Source organism: Dipodomys merriami, unplaced genomic scaffold, assembly GCF_024711535.1.
Source record: "Dipodomys merriami isolate MVZ:Mamm:240054 unplaced genomic scaffold, mDipMer1.0.p SCAF_14, whole genome shotgun sequence".
In the NCBI taxonomy this organism is placed as follows: domain Eukaryota; kingdom Metazoa; phylum Chordata; class Mammalia; order Rodentia; family Heteromyidae; genus Dipodomys; species Dipodomys merriami.
The window spans coordinates 14,432,029-14,454,587 of NW_027202715.1; the positions used below are offsets into that span (position 1 = coordinate 14,432,029).

The following is a 22,559-nucleotide window of genomic DNA, read 5'->3' on the forward strand; positions in this document are numbered from 1 at the left end:
TATCTTCCCAAAGGCAGATCTGTCTCAACTCCATTTCCATTGGTCTGTCAGATATTAATGAAAAGCAGGCAAGTATTTGTTGCTTGTCCTCTGAGAAATTCCCTACTTCGACTAATTTTAGATAACTTCATCATTCATAAATACCCTTCACTGTTACTGACAAATGTAGCTTCTAAATCTCCTTGGGTCAGTTTACATGTATTCTGAATCCAACTCAACTATGCTATACCTAGCATTGCTTTACATTTCATATTTTTCTCAAGAATTCTTGGTATTGTCCTGAACTTAATCATTCTTCCTTCGGATTCAGTTGATCATCTTGTACATGCTTTCCTAAAGTTGAATACATATTTGTCACTGCCTGCTGACATCATTTTATACAGTCCAGACAAATTTAAATTGAGCTCACTCAAGAATTAATTTTTGTTTGGATAACTAAGACACTTTTTCAGGTCTAATAATGATTCTTGGGGAAAAAAAATCTATGAAGGAAAAATCACTCACACAAAGGAGAGAAAGAGCAAGAGGGAGAGGAGAAAGGTAGGTAGGAAAGTAGGGAGAAAGAGAGAGGGAGAGAAAAAGAGAAGAGAAAGTAAAGAGAATAGAAAGGTGAGATGGAGATGGAGTGAGGAATGAGAGAGACAGGGAGAAAAGAAAGAAGAGGAGGAGAGGGAGAGAGGGAGAGAGGGAGGAGGAAAGGAAGGGAGAGAGTAAGGGAGAGGAAAGAGGAAGAAAAGGGGACATTAAGTTTACAACTTGTCAACAAAACTGTCCTATTGGATGCTGGAGTTCTAAGGGATTAAACACTGAGAGTGAAAAAAGCCATCTATGTCTTACCATAAAGCTATAAACAGTCTTGATGGCAGTGGTTTGGCTTTTATTTCTATTTGTCTCCACTTTGGTAACATCATGTAATGGGAAATTCACATCTGCAGCAAACTTCCTCCTGTGCATGCGTTTCTCTGAATGAGATACTATGTAAATCCAACCTCAGGCTGCTCTGCACAACCCTGAAAACCTTTTAGTACATCCCTCCACCTGAGGCTGCAGTACTAATAATCTGGGTGCTTCTGCCCCGACCACCACAGTTTGTTGCAAAGCATCAGTTTGCCATTTCAAACAGTTCATTCCCTGTAATTTTATGGTTGCTATTTGCTTTCCTGATTGCTTAGTCAAACCCTGTCTATTTTGATGCATCTTTGCAAACCTAAAATCTTCTTCCAGGCAGAGGCAAATTTGCAGGAAAGTCCTTCGAAGCAGAAGCTCCAGCACAATACCTGGGAAGACCTTTCCTGGAAGGGCTGGGACAGTGTGTTTACCTATTCCTGTAAAATGTGGAGTGTACGATGTTTCTACCACCATCAGTTAAAACTACTGAGTTTCCTACCTCTCTGGCTTCTGCTCTGCAGTAGTTAGTGTCTTAAATGTCCACTAAGGTTAAAGGCAGGCCCTCAGAGTGGCACTATGGGGGATAGTAGGACCTTTAGGAGGTGTGGTCAGTGGGATGAAGTTAGGTCATTGGGGAGTGTATCCTTGAAGAGAATATTAGTACTCTACTCTCTTCTCCACTCTCTTTGCTCCTTGGGCATAATATACTGGCCTCACCACAGGCCCAAAGCAACACAGGTAATAAATCCTGGACTGAAACCTCCAAAGTTATGAGCCAAAATAAAACATTTTCTATTTACAAGTTAAGCATCTTGAGTATTTTGTTACAGTCATGGGAAGCTAACACATGTCAGGAGGTAGTGCTGGTGATCTGGGAGAAATCCCTCTAAGGAGAAACTGATTAAGTTAATTCCTAGGTATTTAGATGGGGCTACAGTTGGTGGGCTCTACTCTTGTGGCTTTTAGTCTTTTTTGCATTAGTTACTTCATTACCAGGCATCTCAGAACACCCTTTCCACTGGGCCAATGCACCCAGCTCTCAACACAAAGCCGGCAGGGGCAGCAGTATAAGCAATTGATCATGTCCTGCAACACTCCACACCTAAGTGAGGGTTGATTTGTACAGAGCCAGTATCTGGCATGGAGGCTATTTTTGTACTCATTAGAAATTTTAAACTACAATTAAATTCTTTAAAACACCTAATAACAGGAAGCTGAGATCTGAGGAATGAGATTTGAAGCCAACCCAGGCCTAGTTACTCAGGAGGCTGAGAGCTGAGGATTGCAGTTCAAAGACAGTTCAGACAAATTTTGTGAGGCTCTTATCTCCAATAAACTACCAAAACACCAGGAATGGAGCTGTGGTTCAAGTGGTAAAGTGCTAGCCTTGAACTCAAACTCTAGGACTGGCACACACACAAAAAGGTTTTTTGTGATTTTTTTCTCATTCTAAGTCACTGTTCCCTTTCATTGGGTACTTTATAACTTTCCTTAAAGAGGATCCTACGTAGCTTACATCTTCTGCTCCATGCATTTATGTTCAGGGCTGATGTGCAAGAACAGTAATCAAAATGGGTAGACTTCTTATTTTAAAAGGAACACTTGTTTGATTGAACGTCAAATTATGCATGCCAATATACCAATGAATAATATTCTTTACAAATGGTATCTTAGCCAGGTACTGGTGGCTCACCTCTGTAATCCTAGGCATTCAGAAGGCTGAGAGCCAAAGGATCATGGTTCAAATCCTGCCTAGCCAGGATTTCACCCAGATTTTCACCCAGACTTCACCTCCAAAATAATGAGCACAAACTGAATTGGAGGTGTGGCTCAAATAGTAGAACATCAGTTGAGCAAGTTCAAGTCCTTGAGTTCAAACAACATGCCACACTCCAAAATAAATAAAGAACATCTCTCTTTCCTTGGCCTCTTCTCTGCAGATTGGTAAGATGAATGCTCTGTGATTATTTGAAGCATCTTGACATTAGCTGTTAATAAACAAAATTGAAACTAGCTTCCTGAGCTAATTCTCAAATTATTGTCAGTGTTGCCTATTTTGTGCTTACAGGAGCATAAAATACTACAGTCATTTTCTGTGAAAAATGCTAAGTTGGTGGCAAGCAGCTGGGAGCATTACTTCATGAGATAATTTTTTCCCTAGAAAAATAAAGCATTTGTGCCAAGAAAGATGATCATCAGGGAATGGAAATGAGAATTAAGTAGTTTTTCTTAAGTTACTGAGTTTGAGAAGTAAACTCAGTAACTTCCCAGCTTTATTCAAACAATGGTCCCTGATAGAGGAAAAAATAAACACTAATAAAATTTAAGCCAAATAGGCCAGGCACCAGTGCTCATGCCTATAATCCTAGCTACTCAGGAAGCTGAGATCTGAGGATTGTGGTTCAAAGCCAGACTGGGCAGGAAAGTCTGTGAGATTCTGATTGCCAATTAACTACCAGAAGTAGAGCTATGGCTCAAGTGGTAGAGCGCTAGCTTTGAGCTGAAGAGCTCAGGGATAGTGCCAGGCCCAGAGTTCAAGCCTCACAACCAACAACAACCACAACAACAACAACAAAATTTAAGCCAATTTATAAAGTACCTACTGGAGGTTGGAGTGTTGAATTTTATCACTTCATAAGCCCTACTTTTGGCCTGGCTCCAGTGGCTCAAGCCTGTAATCCTAGCTACTTGGGAAGCTGAGCATCATGGTTCAAAGCCAGCCCAGGCAGGAAAGTCCATGAGACTACTATCTACCAAAAAGCAAAATGGGGCTCAAGTGGTAAAGCACTAGCCTTGAGCACAAAAATGCCTAGGCCCTGAGTTCAAGCCCCTGGGCTGGCATAACCACATCGCACATGTGTTGTCCAGGAGAGACCAGGTCAGGTGCCTGGGCTCATAGTATACAGGGATAATTGACAAATGAGGAAAATGATTCAAACTTTGCAGTCCCCACACAGCCTATGGCCTCCTTATTCTCCATCCTTTACCTCCAAACTTGCTCTCAATGTAGACAGGTTCCCCAGTGCAAGGAAACTTCCCACAGGGACAATGGTAATCCTTGAGGCTGTGAATGAGCTAGTGAAGGATGATGGGAAGAAATGGCCTCTTGCAGACCTCCCTAAATCTCTTGGTAAACTTTACTGAAGTACCCCCAGTGCGCCAGAATACAAGTGCCAGGATGTAAGCAACTTTATCAAAAAAGTATATATCCATCCTTTAAAGGTTGCACAGATAAAAAGAAAATGAAGCACACATCACTCAACAAACTAAGCCACACTCACACAAGTCGAGATCTTCCCAGTTTCTCTCCACAGAAACCATGAGGTTGCAATTCTGCTGTTGTTTTTCACTTCGTAGACTATGACACCTCTGGCACAGATTCCCAAGGCCATCTCCCCTTCCAGTCTTTTCTTCTCTGGGAAAACTCGGTGAATGAACACCCCATATTCTGGAAGCTGCTGGGTGACCTGGAGAAAGGAGAAAGGCCAGTTTAGGAGACACCGCTCTATGAGTGCAAGATAATGGGCCTCAGACCACCTCATGAACAATGCATTGGTTTATTTCTACCATCATCATATAAGTTCAAGAAACAGCTAAGCATATTTTCTTACTCTAAAACATCCCCCAACTCTGACACGGTGCTTTCTTGCGTGATTTCTTTCTTCATTTCTTTCTTCTTACGTTCTTCTTTTTCTTTCTTTTGTGCTTGTGTTGGGGCTTGAACTCAGGGCCTGGGCATGGTCCCTTAGCTTTATCACTCACCACTTGAGTCAGAACTCCACTTCTAGCTATTTTTTCTAGCTAATTGGAGATATGAGTCTCAAAGACTTTCCTGCCTAGGTAGCTTCAAACCATGATTCTTAGATCTTGTGCTCCTGATAGCTATGACTAGAGGTCTGAGGCACCAGTGCCCAGCTCATTTTGGTGTTTAGAATAAAATAGTCCTCTTCAAGTCATAATGTTATCATTATCTAAGAGAGTCGCGATGGCCATGCAAGCCCACAGTGGCTCTGAGGGGACTGGTGCCCATTCTCTAGCTGCAAAGAGCCCCACCAGGGCAGGACTGTTCATTGAGCAGCTGTCTTTCTTGTCTTGATTTCATTGCTCGAGCTTCCTTTTAACTTTAGGGAGACATTGTTTATTGTCATCATCAGTATCATCATCATCATCATCACCATCATCATCATCAAACTCATCCCAAACAATACGTACTGAGCACCAGTGCTGAAATAGCCACAGCCATGCTAGTACATAGTTAAAGTATGACAAATTGTCCAACCGATCTGAGTAATGTGCCAAAGTTTCCACTTTGGGAATGTGGACATGTGAGTCTGTTTGCTCCCAAGTCTTCACTGTCAACAAGCAAAACGCAGGGTTTCCATGAAGATTGGAAACACGTGAACAGACATAACATCACCAAGGGCACCTTCAGTGTGTAAAAGATCAAATAATGAGCCAAGTGCCAGTGCCTCAGGCCTATAATCCTAGCTACCTAGGAGGCTGAGATCTAAGGATCGTGGTTCAAAGTCAGATTAGGCAGGAAAGTCTGTGAAACTCTTATCTCCAATGAATCACTAAAAAGCTGAAAGTAGAGCTGTGGTGCAAGTGGTAGAGCACTAGCCTTGAGCACAAAAACTCAGAGACAGTGTCTAGGACCTGAGTTCAAGCCCCAGGACCAGCACTAATAATAATAATAATAATAATAATAATAATAATAATAATAATAATAATAAATATTGTCTGTCTCTTCTCTGCTATAGCATCTCCCATGGTGCCATTCCTCCTCTATCCTACATGGGGATTTCTGTCAGAGAGAGAGAGAAATGGGCCATGGCCATCCCACTGGGATCCTCTGTCTTCCTACAGCAGACAGCAAGAAAAGACAAGAACCAGGAGCATCTAGCTGCACCCTTGCTGTCCTGAAAATTGTTGGAAGTAAATGGATTGTTATTTCCAGATACTCACCAAGAAATTCACAACAGGTCACACGCTCTGACTCTTATAATTTAACCTCTGAGATTCTATCCTAAGAGAATAGGCTGAACAATGGAGACAAGTCCTCATAGTTTTGTTCAATGCAGATATTCGGGGTTAGGTTGGAGGCAGGGCGTGGGTGGGGGGGGATTTGCTCCTAGGTGGTAAATAATTTCCTGAAGACAGAACTGGTTTAAACAAATAATCAGGCAGTTCGTACAAAGGATATTTATAAAGCATCTGCAGTCATCTAGGGAATGCATTTTGAAAAGTGAGAGAAAATACAAGATATAATCAGTATGGTTCCAACAGGCTGGCAGGGGGGAAAGGGAGGGGTGGTAATTAACACATCACAACAACGTCTTTTGTGGGAGCATGGTTCCATACTTGAACGAGTGTGGTTAACAGTGAGTTAACCTTAAACAAGTTGTGGGATTAACACATTCTTGTAGCAGCACATCTCCGAGACAGAGGATGGGGTTTGGTGGTACCCATGCTGGACTGCTGCCAATCCTGCTTCTAGTGGAAAGTAATGAATTGGAAGCATCAGCATCCAGGAATTGGGTCAGCCGCAGCAGGCAGCCACCTGGGAATGCTTTCCTCTTTTTTTTTCTTGTTTTAATAAGAAAAAAGAGCCAAGAGGCGCTATAATTAAATAATCCAGAGTAGGCTCTGCAGTGGGTTAGGAGGCTCCAGGGCCCTCCAGGCATTCACAGCCTACTGCAAGTGATAAGAGCTATGACTGGGACAACCAGGTGGTCTCCACAGCATACAACAAAAGTTAAAACTGCTCACCACCTTCCATCTGAAGGTGAGATTCTGCCACTAAAGAACTAGGTGGAAATTCAGCTAAAGATTCATGTGAAAAATGCCAATCTGTATTGTTTATGATAGCCCCATGATGGAAACAATTTACGTGACAAACAATAGAGTATAGAAGAGAAAGCTATGGTTTGTCAAACTAGGTTTTCCAAGTTTTAAAGATATTGGATTATTATAAATATATAAAGGTACGTGGTAGCCGGGTGTCATGGCTGCTGCTTATAATCCTAGCTACCTAGGAGACTGAGATATAAGGATCAAGGTTTCAAGCCAGCCCAGGCAAGTAAGTCTGTGAGACTCTATCTCCAATTAACCAGCAAAAAACCAGAAGTGGAGCTGTGGCTTGAGTGGTAGAGAATCAGCCTTGAGTGAAGAAGTGGGTGAAAAAGCTAAGAGACAGTGCCCAGACTCTGAATTCAAGCCCCAGTACCAGTACCGGCGGGAAAAAAGTGTATGCATATGTATATACGTATATGTGTCAGTCCACTTTTAAATATATATGCATATGCACGAATAGAACAAAGAGAGGAAGGTAAAGCCACTAAAATATAGGTGTGCTAATTCCACAAGACAAAATGATGAGGGTGCTTACATTCCTAAAAGACTTTGTTTAAAAAATAATAACTCACACCTTAATGCAGAGGGTCCCAGTGAGTTCTGGAGATGAGTATTTTCTCCGTTAAGCTCTCTGTACCAAGAAGAAAGAGTTGAGCTGGGTGCTAGTGACTCATGCCTATAATCCTAGATACTCAGGGGGCTGAGATCTGAGGATTACAGTTCAAAGCCTGAGCAAGTACTCTACCATTAGAGTACTAGCCTAGAGCAAAATAGCTGAGAGACAGTAGTCAGGTCCTGAGTTCAAGCCCCACAAACAGTAAAAGAAGGAAACAGGAAAGGAAGGGGGAAGGAGGAGGAGGAAGAAGAGGAGGAGGAGGTAGCCTACAGCATTAGTAATTGCATCCAGCCCACCAAGTAGGAAGCATGAAATTTAGCGTATTTCCTGACACCAAAAAAGAGTGTATGCAAATGAAATCAAATTGATTCAGTGCATCTATGAAAATCTAGGGGGAAAAAAGGGGGAGGAGGGTTGTATGTTTTTGCTTCTGAGGTGGTGGCTGCTTTTGCGGTTATTTTCCATCATTCAAACCAGGGGAGGGAGGGGCCTAAGCAGAGCCTGGCACACACAGCAGCATCTGTCTTGCAAGAATGTCCTGCTGCGTGGAGTTCTCAGTTCCTTGACTCAGGTTTTCAGTTCTGTGGCCACTACCATCAGATGGCTTTAAAGTCACCACTTGCTTCTTATCAAGGGAATGAGTGCTGCATCTTATGATCAGGGAACATGCAGAGGCTGGACCATGGGATGCAGGAAGCACTCTCCAGTCATGGCTTCTCCAGTGAAACCTTTGCTGACTGACCCCAGGCTAGGTGTGAGGATGGCTGTGATAAAGGACAAGCCATGAAGACAAGGCCAGGCCTCACTTTGCTGGCTCTGATTTCAGGTGCCTGTCTCCATTAAAACATGGACAGAATATTTCTCCCCAACTTGGGAGCTTCCTTTAAACACTGTCCATTCAAAGCCAGGCATCAGTAGCTAATACCTAAGATCTGAGAAATGAAGTTCAAAACCAACTCAGGTAGGAAAGTCGGTGAGACTCTTATCTCCATGAGCTACCAACAAAGCCCGAAGTGAAGCTGGAGCTAAAGTAGTATAGTGCTAATGTTGAGGTGGGGAAAAATCTCAGGGACAGAACCAAGGTCCTGAGTTCAAGCCCCAGGACCAGCACAAACAAAAACAACAACAAAAATAAAAAATAAAAATGTTCAAAGCCAGATACCAGTGGCTCATACCTACAAATCTAGCTACTCAGAAAGTTGATATCTGAGGGTCACGATTCAGAGCCAATGAGGACAGAGAAGTCCCTGAGATGTTTATTTCAAACCATCAAAAAGCCAGAAGTGGAGGTGTGGCTCAAGTGGTAAAGCTCCACCCTTGAGGATTCAAAGTTAAAGCAGAACGCAGTGCCCTGACTTCAAGCCCCGATACCAGCACCAAAACAAAAAACAAGCCAAAAAAAGAGGCCCTGCTCGTCAGATCTAAAGGTCCAGACACATAACCTGTCCCAGAAGATCTGAGGGCCCCTTTCATGCACCCCATGCCCGGCTGTATCTGTAAGGAAGATAGCCACTCCTGCCCTGGTCTCTCCTAGAGTGGCTGGGATGGTTGTTGACCTTGTGGAGTGTTTATCTCAGCATTGTCTCTGCCCCTGGGCAGATGACTGTCATCGGGCAGGGAGCACATGTTTCCATCCCCAAGTACCTGCCCACAGTGGAGGGAGATGGTGGGACCAGCAGTGGTATTCATCATTGTGGGTGCCCACAAATGTGGGAAGGGAATGAAATGTTATTGCTTTCACTCAAGGGGTAAAGAGACTGGAAAAGCACTTTCACTTTTACAGTTCAACGCCAGCCTGTGAGATTCTTATCTCCAATTAATCACCAAGAGAGCTTGAAGTAGAGTTGTAGCTCAAGTGATAGAGTGCTAGCCTTAGACTCCCTTGTGCAGGGAGCACGCAGAATGTGCTGGACTGCGGCCAGGAGTCTGTACACAGAGGCCTTCCAGCAGCTTTGCTTTGGCTCCCTTCGGTGTGTACTATAGTCACCCTGTGTGTCATCTATGACAAATGTGCTGAGCTGCCCTCCTAAGGTTAAAGAAAAGCCTCACTCTCATCCCCTAAAGCCTACCCATCTTTGGAGGGGGAAGCATTTCCTGCTTCTACAAGCCTCTCCCTGATCTTCAGGTTGATGGAGGCTCTTTTCTTCGCAGTTTGAGGCCTTTGTTGGCACCTCCCTGCACTCTGAGCCCCTCCGGTTCCCAGAGACAGCTCAGAGAGGATCACTGGTGGCATTCCTTGAATCCCAGCCCCTCTCTGAAGAGCCAGAAGGCCTCACCCTCAAGAACTCCAGCTCAGCATCCTCTCTCCACAGCTCAGCACTGAGCCGGTGCATCTCAGAGACTTCAACCTGGACCCGAAGAGCAGTCATTCTGTCTAGCAGACTGGCAGGGATGTAATCCTCAACTCGGAAATAGGCCTTACTTTCCACCTGCTGGAAACAAGACACAGAGGAAATGAGTTCAACCACAAACTTCCTAGAGGATTCCAAACAACACAATGTGTCTATAGACACAATCCCATCAAGTCTTGAGGAAAGGATGCTCCTTCAAGGTCCCCCCATCAAAAGCAGAGTCAAATGCTAGGACATGAACAAAATGGGGAGAAGCAAGCAGCCATCCATTTTTCAGTCCCTCCTTAGACTGCAATAGGCTCTTTTGATCCTCCATACAATCCTGTAAGAGAAGCAGTATTATTGTCTTTGCCAAGAAAAAGGGGAAGTCATTCTGTAAGAGGATCCCCCTCAGTAGATGAATGGATCAAGAAAATGTGGTATATATACATAATGGAATTCTATGCCTCCATCAGAAAGAATGACATTGCCTCATTTGTTAGGAAATGGAAAGACTTGGAAAAAATTATATTAAGTAAAGTAAGCCAGGCCTAAAGAAACATAGGTCTCATGGTTTCCCTTATTTGCAATAGCTAGTATATGTCTGAGACAAGCAGAACGGTCAGATAAGTTGATGTTAGGTGAAATGAACCCCAAGATAAGGACTCAAATGTTTTTTCTTTCTTGCGATTGCTTCTAACATATTTATAAGATGATGTCTTTGTTGCTTTGTATGTCCTTTTCCCACGGTATAACCCCTGTTTTCATTGTATTTGATGTTGGTCTAATTTGGGGATGGGAAGGGAAAAAACTAATTGTTTACATAGGGATACAGGTGGACCCATTGTAACAATGAGATGTACAAGACGCTATGTTGAAAAATGAACTTTACAATTTAGGCAGGGGAGGGGGAGTGTAGTTGTGGGGATGGGAGGGAAGGGAGGGTAGAGGAAAAACAAAGGAGGAGGTAACAATGCTTGATAAGAAATGTACTCATTACCTTGCTCATGTAATTGTAACCCCTCTTTACAGTATTTTCCCAATAAAAAAAAGAGGCAACCTAAAAAAATGCTTTTTTAGCAAATGAACCAAAATTCTCTCAACTTTTTGCATGTGTTCTCTTTAATCTAAGCTGTTCTCTCCTGCAGTCAGGCTCCAGGAGAGAGAGATTCACTGATAAGCATCTTGCATAGAAGGCAAATTCAAATAGCCAATGCCTACTGCTCATCTAAAAAACAAGCAACAGAAAATTTAGGGCACCCCTGCCCCCTGACAGGCAATTTGTTCCTGTTCCATTCTGGTAATAAAATGATAATATTTTTGGAACTCTTCCAGAGACAGACTGAACTAGTGGTCAGGAGTCCATATCTTCTACTTGGAACTATTTTAACTGTGCATACCTTTCTCACCATCTGCCCCCAGTTCTCTTTATTTAAGCTGAAGCCAATGTCTGCACCCCTGAAGATGGCTGGAAATGTACTGAAGTGCTGACTTCCCATGGCTGCCATGAAAGAAATCTCCTTTCTCTATGCTTCACCGTGTCTCTTTATTTCATATATGGGGCTGAGTGACCTGATCTAATAAGTTAGGACTCTTGGACTTTGAGACCTAGAGTCTAAAAATCCAAGTTTCAATTCCACAGGGCTAGGGTCAACCTGCTTGTAAGAGAATAAGATGTTTCATCCCAAACTCCACATAGTCCATAATGTCATTACACCTCCCCAAAGCCACAGAAAACTCTTGGCACTTCTGCTGTCATGTGTTCCCAGTTCCCAGTCCCCTGTGATGAGGAGGAGTTGTGTATGACAATGGCTATGCATGTGAAGATATTGAGACCCCTGCACCCCACCATAGGCCTTAAACTTCACTAGGTCTGCCCTATAAGGGGCTGAAGTCAGGATCACTTCCTGCCAGATGGTGGCTCTCTGAATAAACTGGGGCAGAGAGAAGTATGCTAAAGGCCATGGAAGTATGGTCTCTAGTCATGGTAAAGAATGAGGAGTCTTCCAGGCACTGTGTCTCACACCTGTAATCCTAGATACTCAGAAAGCTGAGATCTGAGGATTGGGGTTCAAAGACAGCCCGGGCAGGAAAATCTGTGGCTCTTATCTCCAATTAACCACCAAAAAGCCCAAAGTAGAGCTTTGAGAGATCACTAGCCTTTGAGAAAAAAAAAACTGAAGGACAGTACCCAGACTCTGAGTTCAAGCCCCAGGACTGGCACAGGGGGGGAAAACCCAACAAACTTTATAAGTATAGCACTAAAAAAAGAAGATTGTTTAGAAATGCTCCATAATGTATGGCTCCAATGATGTGACATTCTGCTAGGGAGACGGTGAAGAGGTCAGTGACTGCCAGTGGTTATGGGGAAGAGTGGTGGGTAGGTGGTATACAGAGGGTTTTAGGACAATGAAACTATACTGCATGATACTACAATAGTAGATATATGACCTTATACCTTTGTCAAAATTCATAACATATGTACAACACCAAAATTGCATACCAGCACCAACTATGGACTCTGGATGATGGATGTGTAGATGTACACTGAAGGTGTTTATATTGTTTAGGGTAGATGCTGTGTATGTGTAAGGGCTGGAGTTATAATGGGAGATCTACTCAATTTCTACTCAATTTTTCTGTGAACTTAAACTTGCTTTGTCAAGGCCCATATGTTAAAGACTTGCTCATCAGCTCTTGGTTCTGTTCAGAGGGGATAGGACCTTAAGAAGGTAAAACCTAGAGGAAGGAAGTTAGGCCATTGGGGGTGTGGCCCAAGAGGATATTGGAACCACAATCCTTCCTATATTTCTCTTTTTGGCTTTCCAGTCTTTGTGGTCACCACATGCTTCCACCATGATAACCTATCTTCTCACAGGCCTAAAGCAATGAGGTCAAGAAACCCTGTTCTGAAATCTCTAAATTCATGAACTAAAATCTGTCCTCCTTTGGCTACCACAGATATTTTGTCACCGTGGTGGAAAGCTGACTAAAACATATTCTAAAAACTAATGTCTATTAAAACTACATTGGAGAGGGGCTGGGAAGGTGGCTCAGCAGTAGAGTGCTTGCCTCGCATGCATGAGGCCCTGGGTTCCTCAGTACCACATAAACAGAAAAGGCCAGAAGTGGCACTGTGGCTCAAGTGGTAGAGCACTAGCCTTGAGTTGAAGAGCTCAGGGGCAGCGCCTGGGCCTACAGTTCAAACCCCATGACCAAAAGAAAAAAAAAATCATTTAAAAAAAACTTCATGAGAAACAAAAAAAAAAACATTTATGATCTTTAACCCAGAATCTCTTGCTAGGAAGATATTTAAAGGAAGTAGCCAATATAGACCTAGAACGCTCCAGGCACAAGTCCTTTATTTCTATGCCATTTACAAAAAAAAAAAAATCAAAAGCAGCTCAGGGGATAATTATAGTTAATTATCAACTTGCATGGCACAGTCAGGTGAATGCCTAAAGAACTGAAAAATGAAGGAAGACCCAGCCCTGTGGAGTCACCACATCTGCTGCTCGACAGGAAGGCAGTGGGAGGACGCAGACCATGAAATGAAAAAGCAGGACACAAATGGAGTGTGGCAATGTCTACAACTACAGGAGAAAAAAAACCCTGAATGTGATCAGGCTTGAAGAGAATGTGCCCTGAGGAATGTGGTTCTGCTACGATGATGTGATTACAGAGATTTATTTTGGTACTAAATTGTCTTTGTCTCCCTTTTTAAAATGCAAATGCAATCATGTTACATCCCTGCTTAAAATTCCACAGGGGCTCCCAATCTTTCACAACAGTGATTTTCACATCTTCCCCTGCCTCCAGCACCAGAACCACTTATCACACAAAATAAAAGCCCTGACTGGCACAATACGTCCTTTCAGATATGATGACCACCTGGACTGAGGTCACAGTGAAATACCTAACCTCCCTGGGTGTACCAGTCTCTCAGCCTACAGAAGGCCTCTCCCCTTCCTGATATGGATGGGATCTTAAATGTCTCCCAGTGACCATGTGTTCAAGGCTTGGCAACAGCCCATAGCTCTATTAGGAAGTGGTAGAACTGTCAAGAGTAGAGCCATGTGGGAGTAAGTTAGGTCATTGGGACATTCTCGTAAAGGTAATTGGGACTCACCTCCTCCTCCCCCTCTTCTCCTCCTCCTTTCTCTTCTTCCTCTTCCTCCCCCTTTCTCTTCTTCCTCTTTCTTCCTCCTTTCTCTCTCTCTCTTTCTCTTTCTCTCTGTTTTCCAGGTGCCACACGGTAACCACCTCCTCCAGTGTGCACTACGGCCATGTTGTTGTTCTACCACAGACCCAAAGTAACAGGGCCAAGCAACTATAGAGTGACACCTCTGAAAACATGAATAAAATAAATCCTTTCTCCTTGAAGTAGATTTTCATAGGTATTTTGCCACAAGAATGGAAAGCTAACATATATCCCTACTGCCATTTGAGGCACCCACTGCAGTGGCTGACACATTGAGAAGCAGGCAAGTACACTTTGGGTTTTGGCTGACACTCCTGTGTCAGTGTAGACTTCATCTGTTGTCACAGATGTATCAGGATGTCCCTAGACGTTCCAGGAAGAGGCTATGACTGTGGGAGGGGGGTGGGAGGGAGTAGTACAGGAAACCTCTGCATCTTCTACCTATTCTTGCTCTAAGGCTGCTCTTTTAAATGGAGCTTATGGTCAGGTCCCTGTGACTCATTCTGTAATCCTAGCTACTCAGGAGGCTGAGATCTGAGGATCTCAGTTTGAAGCCAGCTCAGGCAAGAAATTTTGTGACTCTTATCACCGATAAACCAGCAAAAAGCTGAAAGGGAAGGTGTAGCCCAATTGGTAGAGTACTAATATTAAGCAAAAAAGCTCAGGGATGGTGCCCAGACCCTGAGTTCAAGCCCAGTAATAGCACACACACATACACACATACACACACACACACACACACACACACACACACACACACACACACACACACACACACACACACACACAGAGCTTATTAAAAACATTTGTTAAATACCTTTTAGAGTCTTTGACCAGCATTTCATTGCTAGGAATATATTCAAGCAATCAGAGTCACAATTTTCTCAACTACCAATAGATTCATAACAACTTTTCAGTTAAGATAGAGTTCAATAGTGCCAAGATGAAACAGGTCCATTGGTGGACGCATAATGGGTGGATTTGTGTAACCTATGGCCTTCATACATAAGAGAAAAGGTCTGACTTTGGGGTACAGTAGAAAGCACCTCAAAAATGCTCTGGACACTAAGGGTGTGAGCAGAGTTAGTATTGGCAAGATTAGGGAGAGGGGAGACAAGTGGAGGATAAGCACAGAGGAAAACAAGCCAATCATAGGTGGCTTACACCTGTAATTCTAGCTCTTCAGGAGGCTGAGATCAGAGGATTGTGATTCAGAGTCAGCCCAGGCAGAAAAGACCATAAATCTCTTACCTGCCAAAATGCCAGAAGTGATGCTTTGACTCATGTGATAAAGTTCTAGCCTTGAGCAGAAAAACTCAGGGATAGTACCCAGGCCCTGAGTTCAAGCCTCACGACCAGCAAAAAAACAAAATCAGAGAAAATCAGAAACAGGTGAGATCAGTCAGAAATTCAGAAATCAAACAGACAAGTCCCTAGGACAGGGCACTGTGAATGTTAATTTTATGTCAATGTAACTTGGCCACAGGGTGATCAAATGGCCAAACATTCTGGTATGTTTGTTAGGGAAAAAAATATGTTTGGGAAAAGATTAACGTGTTGATTAGTAGGATGAATAAAGTAGATTGCCTTATTGCCCTATCTAATAACTTAGTTCACTGGGGCTGTCATAACAAAATACCCCAAATTGTGTAATTAAAAATCAGAAGTGTATTTGTCACAGTTCTGGAAGCTGAAAAATCAAAGATTTCTCTGGTGTCCAGAGAGAGCTGTTGAGCACCATGCTCTCAACAGGGTGCCTTCCAGCTCAGTCCTCACAGAGGGAAGATTCTCACTCCATCCAGCCCCAATGTATAAAGTTCTAACCCATTCAAATGGGCAAAGCCCTCATGACTTAATTACTAATTTACAAGCTCCACTCGTAATAGGACCACAATGGGACTTAGTTTCCACCTGAACTTGGGAGGAAATATAAACAAACCAGATTGGGGCTCCAAGAAATCTATTAAAGGAGTAAATAAAGCAAATGTTCACACATCTAGTAAAGAAGAAGGAATCTCTCTCTGCCTGGCCATCTTTAAACTAGAACACAGGCCTTCTGACCTCGGACTCAGATTAAAAACATACCATCTGCTCTCCTGGGTCTCCATCTTGTTAACTGCAGATTCGGAGATTTCTTAGCTTCCATAAACAGGGGTCAGTTACTTATACTAAATCTCATCAGTGGTGTTTATGTATGTGTGTATTGTGTATATATATATATATATGTAAGTATGTATGTATGTATGTATGTAGGTAGGTAGGTAGGTAGGTAGGTCGGTAGGTAGACAGGTAGACAGGTAGACAAGATAGATGATGAAAGTGATGAAGATAGATAGGCAGGCAGACACCTTCCTTACCCATGTTAACCACACATGAATGATCTAGAGGCTACAGAAAAAAAAAAAAAAAACACTGAAAGATTTATACGGGCACCCTTGCTAAGAACACCCTCTTTCTAAGGCCCCAAAATATAGCAATGGAAAGACACAAGGGAGGTGATACCGCAAGGCAGTGGTCCAGTCCTAAGGTGAAGGACGGGAAGAAATTCCGGGATAGGTAGCAACAAGGCCAAAAGTTTGTCAAAGGAGCAGAAAAAAAAGGCCAGGCAAGATGGTGCACACCTATAATCTCAGTATATACGAGAAAGAGGCAGGAAGATCATAAGTTCAAGGACAGTCTGAGCTACATTGCTAGACCTTATCATAAGAAAAAAGCTTGAGGGAGCAGGTTAGAGATGAAAGGAACCAGGCTAGATCTGGAAGAGTTCCCTCTGAGGCAAAGTGGTACAAGAGGCAGAAAGCAAAGTCAGTCCCCATGGACCACCATAGGCCGAGAGGAGTAGGGATGGGAATGACAGTGGTATTTCTGGTTCCTGCCAAGCAAAGTTTCTGGCTTGCCTGCCAGTGGCTTACCATAGGGTCACCCAAGGCAGAAGCCAGGCCTCCATTCATTATCCATTTAGAGGACAGAACTGGGGAGGAGAAAGCTCAGACACCAGAAGCCCAAGTCTTTCTGACATCACTGGCACCAAGTACCAGACCATGGGTCAGTCAGCTTTCCACTGCCATGACACAATACGTGAGAAAATCAACTTCAAGAGGCAAAAAATGAATCGGTTTGGGCTAACAGTTTCAGAGGTTTCATCCATGGTCAGCTGGATCCATTGCTTGGGGCCCGAGGGGAGGCAAAATACCATGACAAACATGGGCTGTATGTGACTGCCTGCATTATGGCAGCCTGCAAGCAGAGAGGGCATCTCCATTTTTAATTCCAACTTAGATATACAAATGTCTCAGCATTGTTCCTTCCTAGTTTGAGTCATCTGCAAATTAAATAGCCCTCTGTCAACTCACCGAGGACTCTGTCATTGGAGGCAAGTTCAATTAAAGAGACTTACATATGGTTGTGTTGCTGTGACAAGGGCACGGCCAACAAGATTTCAGCCATGTTTGAGAGGAATTGCTTTGAGCCACTTTGAGCAACAACAGATTGTTTTTCTAGAGAATGTATCAGTTTTGTAATGTTGTGAGTTAGGGAGGGTTAACATGGTAGAAAATGTGTGTCACTGGCAGGAACAGAATTATTTCTTTTCTTTTCTTTTTTTCTTTCTTCTTTTTTGTCAGTTGTGGGGCTTGAACTCAGGGCCTGGGCTCTGTCCCTGAGCAATTTTTGCCCAAGACTAGCACTCTACCACTCTGAGCCATAGCTCCACTTCTGGTTTTCTGGTGGTTCATTGGAGATAAGAGTCTCATGGACTTCCCTGCCTAGGCTGACTTTGAACCATGATCCTCAGATCTCAGCCACCTGAGTAGCTAGAATTATAGGCATGAGCTACCAGTACCAGGCCAGAATTATTTCTTAATAAAGGTTAGTTATTGATGATGATGGGAACTCAATGAATAAGTAAATTATTGCTTTTTGGAGTGCTTTGGTTGGGTGTGGTCTGCATGTCCTGCAGGGCCCATTGTGATTAAAGGTCTGGTCTTCAGAGTATGGCTATGGAAAGGTGATGGGACCTTTGGGAGGAAGGACCCATTGGGAGGGTCTTAGGTCATTGGGGCGTGGCCTTGGAAAGCATCCTGGAATCTCAATCTTTCTCTGACTTCCCGATGGGCATTGTAAGCTCTTCCATACACAGTCCTACCATGATGTGTCACTATCCATCACCCTCACCAAGACCAAATCAACCAGGAAGCCCAATCTTGGACTTTGAATTTCCAAAACAGTGAGATAAATTAGTCTTTTCTCTCCATAAGTTCACTGTCTCCCGTATTCCATCATAGTATCAAATCTGAAAAATACAAGAAGGATCTATTAGACTAGAACTATACTGCCATGTATAAATTTGATTTGTTCATCTGTGTACCACCCCTCCCCAGAACCTAAGAAAGCACAGTCAATGAATGCTTATTGGGTGGATGGATGCATAGTTGGATGGAAGAGTGGATGGATGGATGAATGAATAGATAGAAAGACTGTCATAAAGATAGATGGATGGGTAATTGGATAGACTTTACCTCAATCTCAGTAGTACATGATGACAACACTTCTCCAAGGTAGAGTCTCCATATTACTATCTTTCCAATCCCATAATAATTTCTCTTTTGTCTCCACCCAAAGGCCCCAGGTCTCCACCCCTACCTCCTTAGGATAGTTGCCAAACTCAGCTTGCAAGGCGAGAGCTCCCAGCTGCAGTAGCATCTCATCGTTGCAATGCAGCCTCTCTTCCAGGATGTCTTTCCGAAGCTGCAGATAAAACTGATGCCTTGTCAGGCTGTGCCTGGTAAATGAACACAAACAAGAGAGCTGAGAGGCCAGGAGAACCTAAACCAGGGGCTTCTCAGCCTGGGCAGGAAATGGGGGAAGGAGAGGAGCCAGACTATCACCCAAGAACCAGAGCACCAGGCCAGGTAGACCTGCGTACTCCCTCCTCCTCCTCCCCATGCCCCTGCCTTTAGGAACTTCCCAAACTCCCACAGAGATGTTTATTGCACAGCTCAAGTGGAAATCTATAATCAGTTAGGTAGTAGTCTGGTAAGCAAAGGAGCAAAGAGATGGTGCATCAACTCCAAATCCATTGCTTCCTCCTCCAACCTTCATCCCTGGGCTGCTAGACTGTGGGTAGAGGGAGAAGGGGGTACAGGTTGAGGTTAAGGATGAGTGAACTTTGACCTGGAGTGGCCTCTGTTTGAAATACAAGGGCAAGTTCTTATTCCGACCTGAGCTTGTCTCAAGGAAAAAGAAAAAAAAACTGATTTTTTTTTTCTCTCATAGCTCCTTTATATCAAAAACCCATGGACAGAAATCACTGCCATTTATATGGAATTTACCATTCCCAAAGCACTTGCCTAACCACTCTGTGTAAATTCACCGAGGACAGGCCTAAATTCCCCAGGGAGCCTGGGGACAGGTGGCAGCACTCACTGGAGCAGCCCACAATGGCTGACAAAGAACTTTATCCGCAGGAAAAGTGTGAAGGTGTCCAGCGAGGTCTTCAGTGGATGCTCACTCCAGCCTTCGGGGGCAATTTTGCACAGTTTGGTTTCATTGTCCAGGAAAAAGAACTCTTTGCCTGAGATGGAAGTAGAGAGAGTATGGAGAGGGAAGTAAAAGGCAGCATTCCACCCCTCAGACTCACAGCCCCGAGTCCTAACCCCAATGCTCAGATGGGCCATGTTGGTGCCAGAGAAAACAGGAGAGTCCCCTCAGTACCTGTCATTTAACATCGGCTTCTCAGCTGTCATCTTATGGAGATAAAGTAACAAAATGATTTCTAGGTGCTGATGGTTCACACCTGTAATCCTAGCTACTCAGGAGGATGAGTTCTGGGGATCCTGGTTCAAAGCCAGACCAGGCAGGAAAGGTTGTGAGATTCCTATCTCCAATTAATCACCAAAAAGCCAGAAAGAGAGCTGTGATTCAAGTGGTAGAGCACCAGTCTTGAGAGAAAAAGATAAAGGTCAGCACCCAGACCCTGAACTGAAGCCCTAATACCAGCAAAGTAGATAGACAGACAGACTACAGACAGACAGATAGATATAAAAAATAAAAATAAAAGGTAATAAATGACAAAGGCCTATGAAGTTTCCACCATGTACCAGGCCTTCTGTATCAACTCATCTTTGACCTCTTCAGTCTAACTATTGATCAAAGCAATCTGGCAGATCACAGCCCCTCCCTCCTCAACATCCAACACTCACTATTTTCCTGACAATCTGTGAACACTTGAAACTTTTTTTTTCTGGTCCTGGGTCTTGAACCCTGGGCCTGGGTGCTGTCCCTGAGCAACTTTTGCTCAAGACTAGCGCTCTACTACTTGTGCCACAGTGCCACTTCTGTTTTGTTCTGTTTTGTTTTTTTTTCTGTGATTAAGAGTCCCATGGACTTTCCTGCCCAGGCTGGCTTTGAAGCACAATCCTCAGATCACAGCCTCTGAGTACCTGGGATTCCAGGCATGAGCCACCAGTGCCAGGCCACTTGACACTTTTTACACAAGCATCTGAAGTCCTCACCACTATGTTAACTGATGGTAAAGTATGGAGAGAGCGATATCCTTGTCTTAACTTTCCTAGGGACAATGGAGCTCAGCTAACCACATATCTGGTTCCTAGAGGCTTCAAGAAGGCCAGCAGCGTTCAATAGCAGATACTCACCTTTCACATAAGCCAGACAAAAGTAGGTGGTCTCTCTGAGATTAGTGAAGGACATGACAGCATTGAAGACAGCTCCCACCGTGGACCTGACGTCACACTTCACTTCCAGACACTGCCCGCTCAGCAGGACCACACAGAGGTCACTGAGAGCCAAATAGGATTTCCCTTTTTTGGTCTAAAAACAACAGTGATGGTGTAAGTTGTTACAGTAACTATGAGACTTGGGCTAGTGACTGTGCTAAGCACTTTAGACCATATCATCTCCCTTAACCATCAAACAACCCTAAGAGATGAATGTGTTCGATTTCTAGTTAGCAGATGAAAAACTGAGGCTCACAGAGTTAAAGGCTTGCCCAGCAATACTTCCCAAGGCTATCTACAAATTCAACGCAATGCCTATCAAAATTCCAACCTCATTCTTCAAGGAAATAGAAGAGGCAATCCAAAAATTCATATGGAACAACAAGACCCCGAATAGCAAAAACACTCCTCAACGGAAAGAACAGTGCTGGAGGAATATCAATACCAAATTTCAAACTCTACTATAAATCCATAGTAATCAAAACAGCTTGGTATTGGCACAAGAACAGACCTCAGGACCAATGGAATAGAATTGAAAACCCAGAAATGAACCCACAGACCTATCGCCATCTAATCTTTGATAAGGGAGCTAAAACAATAGAATGGAAGAAAGACAGCCTCTTCAGTAAATGGGGCTGGCAAAATTGGTTAACTACATGTAGAAAACTAAAGCTAAATCCTTATATATCACCCTGCACCAGAATCAACTCCAAATGGATCAAAGACCTCGAAGTCAAAGCAGACACTCTGAAAACATTACAGGATGGAATAGGAGAAACCCTAGGTCTCCTTGGCTCAGGCCGAAATTTTCTGAATAGAGACCCAGAAACAACAAATCAAAGAAAGGTTGGACAAATGGGATTGCATAAAGTTGCAGAGCTTCTGCATGGCAAACGACATAGCTAGCAAGATCAATAGAAAGCCCACCAATTGGGAGAAGATCTTTACTAGCCATACAACGGACAAGGGTCTCATATCTAAAATATACTTGGAACTCAAAAAATTAAATCCCCCAACAACAAATCCTCAAAGAAACAACTGCCCAATAAATAAGTGGGCTAAAGACCTAAAGAGAAACTTCTCTGAAGAAGAAAGAAGGATGGCCAATAGACACATGAAGAAATGTTCAACATCCCTAGCCATAAAAGAAATGCAAATCAAAGCAACATTGAGATACCACCTCACTCCAGTTAGAATGGCAAAAATCAAGAACTCTAACAACAACAGATGCTGGAGGGGATGTGGACAGAAGGGAACCTTACTTCATTGTTGGTGGGAATGTAAACTTGTTCAACCACTTTGGAAAGAAGTATGGAGGTTCCTCAAAAGAACTCCCCTATGACCCAGCAATCCCACTTTTGGGCATTTACCCAAAAGTTTACAAACAAGACCACACTAAAGCTACCAGCACAACTATGTTTATTGCAGCATTATTTACCATAGCTAAGATATGGAACCAACCCAGATGCCCTTCAGTAGATGAATGGATCAAGAAAATGTGGTATATATACACAATGGAATTCTATGCCTCCATCAGAAAGAATGACATTGCCCCATTTGTTAGGAAATGGAAAAACTTGGAAAAAATTATATTAAGTGAAGTAAGCCAGACACAAAGAAACACAGGTCCCATGGTTTCCCTTATTTGCAATATCTAGTATATGTATGAGTCAAGCGGAAAAAGTCAGATAATGTGATGTTAGGAAAATGAATCCTTAGATAGGTATTTTAATGTTTTTTTCCTTTCATGCATGTGTTTCTAACGCATTTATAAGTTTATTTCTTTGTTGCTTTGTATGTCCCTCCCCCACAGTATAACCCCCGCTTTCAATATATTTGATGTCAGTATAACTTATGGAGGAGATGGGGAAAAACAAGTCATTTAAGGATTCAGGTGGACCTGTTGCAACAATGAGAAGTACAAATTGTCATGTCAA

At 43.2% G+C, this 22,559-nt stretch overlaps 1 protein-coding gene across 3 annotated transcripts in view; it reads right to left on the reverse strand.

Annotated features, from left to right (window-relative positions):
* Frmpd2 (FERM and PDZ domain containing 2) overlaps nt 1-22,559 on the reverse strand; it is a 113,065-nt gene that overhangs the window by 51,732 nt on the left and 38,774 nt on the right. For all 3 annotated transcript variants that reach the window (XM_070020782.1, XM_070020783.1, XM_070020781.1), the window contains exons 10-14: nt 20,542-20,716; nt 19,313-19,460; nt 18,530-18,668; nt 9,634-9,789; nt 4,170-4,355 (exon numbers count right to left, since the gene is read on the reverse strand). In XM_070020782.1, coding sequence (XP_069876883.1) covers nt 4,170-4,355; nt 9,634-9,789; nt 18,530-18,668; nt 19,313-19,460; nt 20,542-20,716 — 804 coding nt within the window. The remainder of the gene's footprint in view (nt 1-4,169; nt 4,356-9,633; nt 9,790-18,529; nt 18,669-19,312; nt 19,461-20,541; nt 20,717-22,559) is intronic.